Source organism: Panthera onca, chromosome D1, assembly GCF_046562875.1.
Source record: "Panthera onca isolate mPanOnc1 chromosome D1, mPanOnc1 haplotype 2, whole genome shotgun sequence".
Taxonomy (NCBI): domain Eukaryota; kingdom Metazoa; phylum Chordata; class Mammalia; order Carnivora; family Felidae; genus Panthera; species Panthera onca.
The window spans coordinates 14,952,422-14,957,696 of record NC_138348.1 but is presented as its reverse complement, the minus strand read 5'-3'; the positions used below and the strand labels follow the sequence as shown (position 1 = coordinate 14,957,696).

At 35.9% G+C, this 5,275-nt stretch overlaps 1 protein-coding gene across 1 annotated transcript; it reads left to right on the top strand.

Moving 5' to 3' along the window:
* The first annotated feature begins 2,495 nt into the window (after positions 1 to 2,495).
* LOC132660674 (olfactory receptor 4A47-like) lies at positions 2,496 to 3,365 on the top strand. Its single transcript, XM_078434009.2, has one exon. It carries the CDS (start codon positions 2,496 to 2,498, stop codon positions 3,363 to 3,365), a length of 870 nt encoding a protein of 289 aa, XP_078290135.2.
* The last annotated feature ends 1,910 nt before the right edge of the window (positions 3,366 to 5,275 follow it).

The window sequence follows — 5,275 nt, the reverse complement described above, 5'->3', positions numbered from 1 at the left end:
TTGCTCCATATAAGAAAAATACTTAAACAAAAAAACTTGAATAGTGATTACATTAAAATTTGTGAATAAATATTTAAAATATGTAACAACACTTCTAGGCAGATTTAATTGAGTATTAAATAAAATGAAGGAAAAACATTATATGACAAGTGGGGAAATATATGATAAATTAATCTTTACTGGAACAAAATAATGGCTGAAATTTTATTCTTGACTGGCAAAGGTCTCATAATGGTTTTAAAGCTTTTTTTGTTTTGTTTTGTTTTTGCTCCATGTTATAGCTTATAGGCCTTCATTATGTGATTTAGTTTAGTAGTATCTTACGTTTAGATGTGCTTTCAAACTTTTGCGAAAATCTGAGTGAATTATGTAATTAAGCAAGAATCAGTCTTGGACACTTTCCAATCCTATAACTTAATGAGGAATGTGGTCAGAAGGGATGAAATGTCCAGTTATCTTTGCCTGTATGGGGCAGAAGATGCTAGAACTGATAAAATTTTCAGGAGGTCCTTCTTAGGCTTAAAATATTGCTTAATAAAAAGTACAAGGGTGTCTCTCAAATTTCAAGTCAACTATTCTGCCCAAACCAATACTATAGAATGATAAGGACTCACTAACTGAATGGTATTTTCTATTTAGAAGTTAGTGGGAAAGAAATTACCTGAGAAGGTCTCCTTGGGAAATGGCTGGTGGCTCTCTCCTTATGTAAGGATAGGAATTCCTTGTCTTTTTGATAAATTATCCTAATGTGATCAATTTTTGTTTTTCTGTGTAGACCATGAAATTCCTAGGATGTAATCTACAGTGCAAATAAAAACAACCTTCTGAATAAGAAGGAGACTCTACAGATAAAATGGATAGACAGTTGATTGAAATAAAATATATCCTCACATAATAATGCAACTTTTTGTCCTCTCTTGTCAAACTGGATGACAGAGGAAATCCAGGTGGTTGGAAATGAGTAAAAAGTGTTCCTTCAGATTGTGGATTTGCCTTCACAAGATAAGACTAACAGTAAATAGTGGAAACCAGCTTTTGTAATTGTGTTGACTATCTTTATTATGTAAAAGTGAGATCACTTTGAGATAAAGAAAACTTTCATTCTAATTCTAATTTTATCACTTAAAAATGGGTGACCTTGGAAAAATAAATTAGATGATCTGATGAGCCTCAGTTTGTTTAACTATGAAATGGGGATTATAATTCCTGTAACTGTAAGATGAACTGTGATTCATTAAGTTGTGAGTGTGTGATTGGAATCCACTGTAGGCATTGTGAGCAGTGGAGTAATAGACCAGAATCATATTTAAAAAGGATCATTTTTAAGTTGCATCAAGAGAACCAATTGATGGAAGCCAGAATGAAAGGGGAGGGACAAGGCTAGTGTGGTGGGACATAAGAAGTGGGGAGGGGAGGGAAATGATTAAATTTGTGATATACACATATATTTTTAAATTTTTATTTATTATTGAGAGAGAGAGAGAGAGAGAGAGAGCGCGCGTTGGGGAGGGCAGAGAGAGAGTGGGAGACACATAATCTGAAGCAGGCTCCAGGCTCCAAGCTGTCAGCACAGAGCCCTACGTGAGGCTTGAACTCACAAACCATGAGATCATGACCTGAGCTGAAGTTGTATGCTTAGCTGACTGAGCCCCCCACTGCCGGTGCCCCAAATTTGTGATATATTTTAAAGGAGGTTAAAGATTTGTTGAAGAGATCAATATGTGATATAAGAGCTAGAAAACAAGAAGGGCACTGTGATGTTTTTTGTCTGAGCAATGACGTGGAAGATGGTTCCATTTAATGAGGTGGGGACCACCTACGTTTGTTGCTGAAAAGTAAAAAATTGGTTTTATAAGTCCTGAACTGATACCCAGTTGGAAATGTCCAAAGTTGGAGATGTTGCATATATGAAGTTAAGGGAGAGACACAATAGTGGAATGCTTCCACATTTATTGGTCAGGAAAATGGGGCATATCCAACCAGGGAAGTGACCTTCCATTCCTAATTTGATCCATTCAATTTGAATGTCAGTTACCTTAAATCGGTCTCAAGTATTTTACTTTTGTGACTTTATAAACTGTGCATCTTGTCGTGAATTCCCTTGTTCTCTTTTCTTGTCCTTCCATTTTCCCTTTAAAAGTCAGCTAAAGCCTTGTTTTCTCCGGGAAGTCTTCTCTGATTGCATTTACTCTTTGGTTGATATATTCTTACCCATGATCTTTGCATTGTGTAACCCTTTTCATAATATTTTTATTACATTGATGTGATTATTATGTATTTATCGCTGAGTATATGAAAGCATGGCTTAGTCAACTTGGAAACCGCAGCATCTATGAAACACTCCACACAAACAGGTAGTCCTTCTACATTCTTTAATTGAATTAATCAATAAAAAATTAATCTTATAATGCATTTAAGTGTCCCCCCCCCCACCTCCGCCTTGTTTTGTAGATCACCTGCTTCTAACGTGAGAAGTCAGCTCCTATGCAGACTGGATGGCATCCAGAAACAATGTAACCCACTTTGTCCTCTTGGGCCTCACACAGGATGGAAAGGAACAGAAGTTTCTGTTTGTTATATTCTTGCTCTTCTATATTTTGACGGTGGTGGGCAACCTGCTCATTGTGGTGACTATAGCTGTCAGTAAGACGCTGGGCTCCCCTATGTACTTGTTTCTTGCTAACTTATCTTTTATGGATGTCACTTATTCGTCTTGCATTTCCCCCAGATTGATTTCGGACTTGTTCTTTGGGGAAAATACCATATCCTTCCAATCTTGTATGACCCAGCTATTTACAGAGCACCTTTTCGGTGGATCAGAGGTCATTCTTCTGCTGGTGATGGCTTATGACCGCTATGTGGCCATCTGTAAGCCTTTGCGTTATTTGGTTGTCATGAGGCAAGAGGTGTGTGTTGTGCTGCTGGTAGGGTCCTGGGTTGGAGGTTTTCTGCATTCAGCCATTCAAGTTAGCACGATTTATAGTCTCCCATTCTGTGGTCCCAATGTCATTGATCATTTCATCTGTGAAATGTACCCCTTACTGAGACTTGCCTGTACTGACACATATGTCATTGGCCTGTTAGTGGTGGCCAACGGAGGGATGATGTGCACAATCGTGTTTGTGCTCTTGCTCATCTCTTATGGTGTCATCTTGCACTCTCTAAAGAACCTTAGTCCGGAAGGGAGGCGGAAAGCCCTCCAGACCTGTGGTGCCCACATCACTGTGGTGGTCTTCTTCTTTGTGCCATGTATTTTCATGTACGTGAGACCTGCTAAGACCTTCCCCGTTGACAAATCAGTGAGTGTGTTTTATACAGTCATAACCCCCATGCTGAACCCCCTGATCTACACTCAGAAATTCTGAGATGACAAATGCTATAACGCAGCTGTGGAGGAGAATGTGCACATGAAGTAGTGAGGGAGTGTATCATCCCTTATGAAGGGAGTAACTTAGCATTAGGGCCAGTCTTCTCAAGTGTTGAAGTCCTTTTTACTGTAAATGCATTTACAGTTGGAGTCAATAAATAATCTGCAATGAAAACATAAGTGAAATACAGAGTTACGCTAATTCATAATTAGTTGCTCCATTTACTTTTATTACTCTTATTTTCATTCTTAATTTTATTTCTATTCAGTTTCTTGTCTTTTATTTATATTCTTTTCATTGTTAAAATATTTGTTGCTATATAGACTTTCTTCTCTATTTAATTTCTTTCCATTACATACGAGATTTTAATGTAATAGTTACTTTAAAAAATTTATTTATTCATTTTATGAGAGAGAGAGAGAGAGAGAGAAGAGTGGAGGTGGGGGGACAGAGAGAGAACCCCCTACAGCCTCCTTGCTGTCAGTGCAAAGCCCTACACAGAGCTCTATCTCATGAATCACAAGATCATGACCTGAGCTGAAATCATGGGTAGGACACTTAAACAACTAAACCATCCAGGTACCCCAACATTTTAAGATATATTTGAAAGTATAGTAGATAATAATAAACATTAAAAATAGAATCCATACTAAGGGGACATAGTATGGAATAAACATCCTCCCCATCTCTCACTGTAGTCTCCCTGTTCTTCTATATGTAATCAGTATACTAAGAGTATCATTGTTTCTAAGACTTCTCAATTAATAATCTTTGCTAATAAAATCATATTTCCATATATGTGTTTGTGTTTATGTCTCTGTGTATAACTTGTGCACTTACTACTCAGCCTCTGAAGATCTTTCCATATCAGTCTATAGAGGTAATTCATTCTCAGGTTCCTCATACTGCCTAAAACTTCTGTATAAAGATACAGTAGAATTAGTGTTTCCAGTCCTTTTCATGTTCCTGAGCCTTTTTCTATGGTCAATAACTCTGTCTTTGTGAAAATTTTCAAGTATGAGTTTTAGAAGTGGAATTGTTCCATCATTTGGTATGTGTATTTGAAATCGTTGATAATGGAGTTATTGCCCAAATATCATCCATGAGCTTGGACCAAATTACACTACTTCCCTTGGTCTAGAAAACACCTTTTTGTGCACATTCTCATCAACCAGTGCTTGACAAACATTTATGGTATCTTAGAATCTGATTAAAGGACTTGTGTTTCATTACTTTAATTGAAATTCAATAACTATAATTGAACTTGAGCATCTATTCATATGTTTAAAATTATTATATTCTTCTTTTGTGAATTATATATTAATGACTTTTACCTGCTTTATTTGATTGCTGATCTTTTCCACGTGGATTTGTGTGATTTAGTCATACAGTGAAGAAACTATCCCTTTCACCATTGTATGTGTATATTCAATTTGGATATGATTCAGTTTGGATATTATTATAGCGTGCAGAATATTTTTGGTCATGTAGAAATATTATTACATTTATATAATCAAATCTCTTAATAATTTCTTTGGCTTTTGTATCTTGCTCAGAACATCTTTCGCTATTTCAGTGTTAACAAAATATTCCACATGCTTTCCAACATTTAACTTTTTCATTGTTTTGTGGTCATATATTTTACATTGAATTTTTTGATCCATCTACATTTTGATGTAAGGAGTTACTAGAGATTAAATTTTATTTATTTTTCTAGGTATTTGTACAGATGTATCCTTCTTTTCCCCCATTGCTTTGATATCCTAAGTTTGTATTCTGAAATATGGCATATGCTTAGATCCAATTAAGACTGTTATTTTCCATTTTTTTTATTCATGTGCCATTTAAGATACAATGTAATTGCACTTTATTTATAAGACACCTTGATATCTGACAAGCCTAGTACT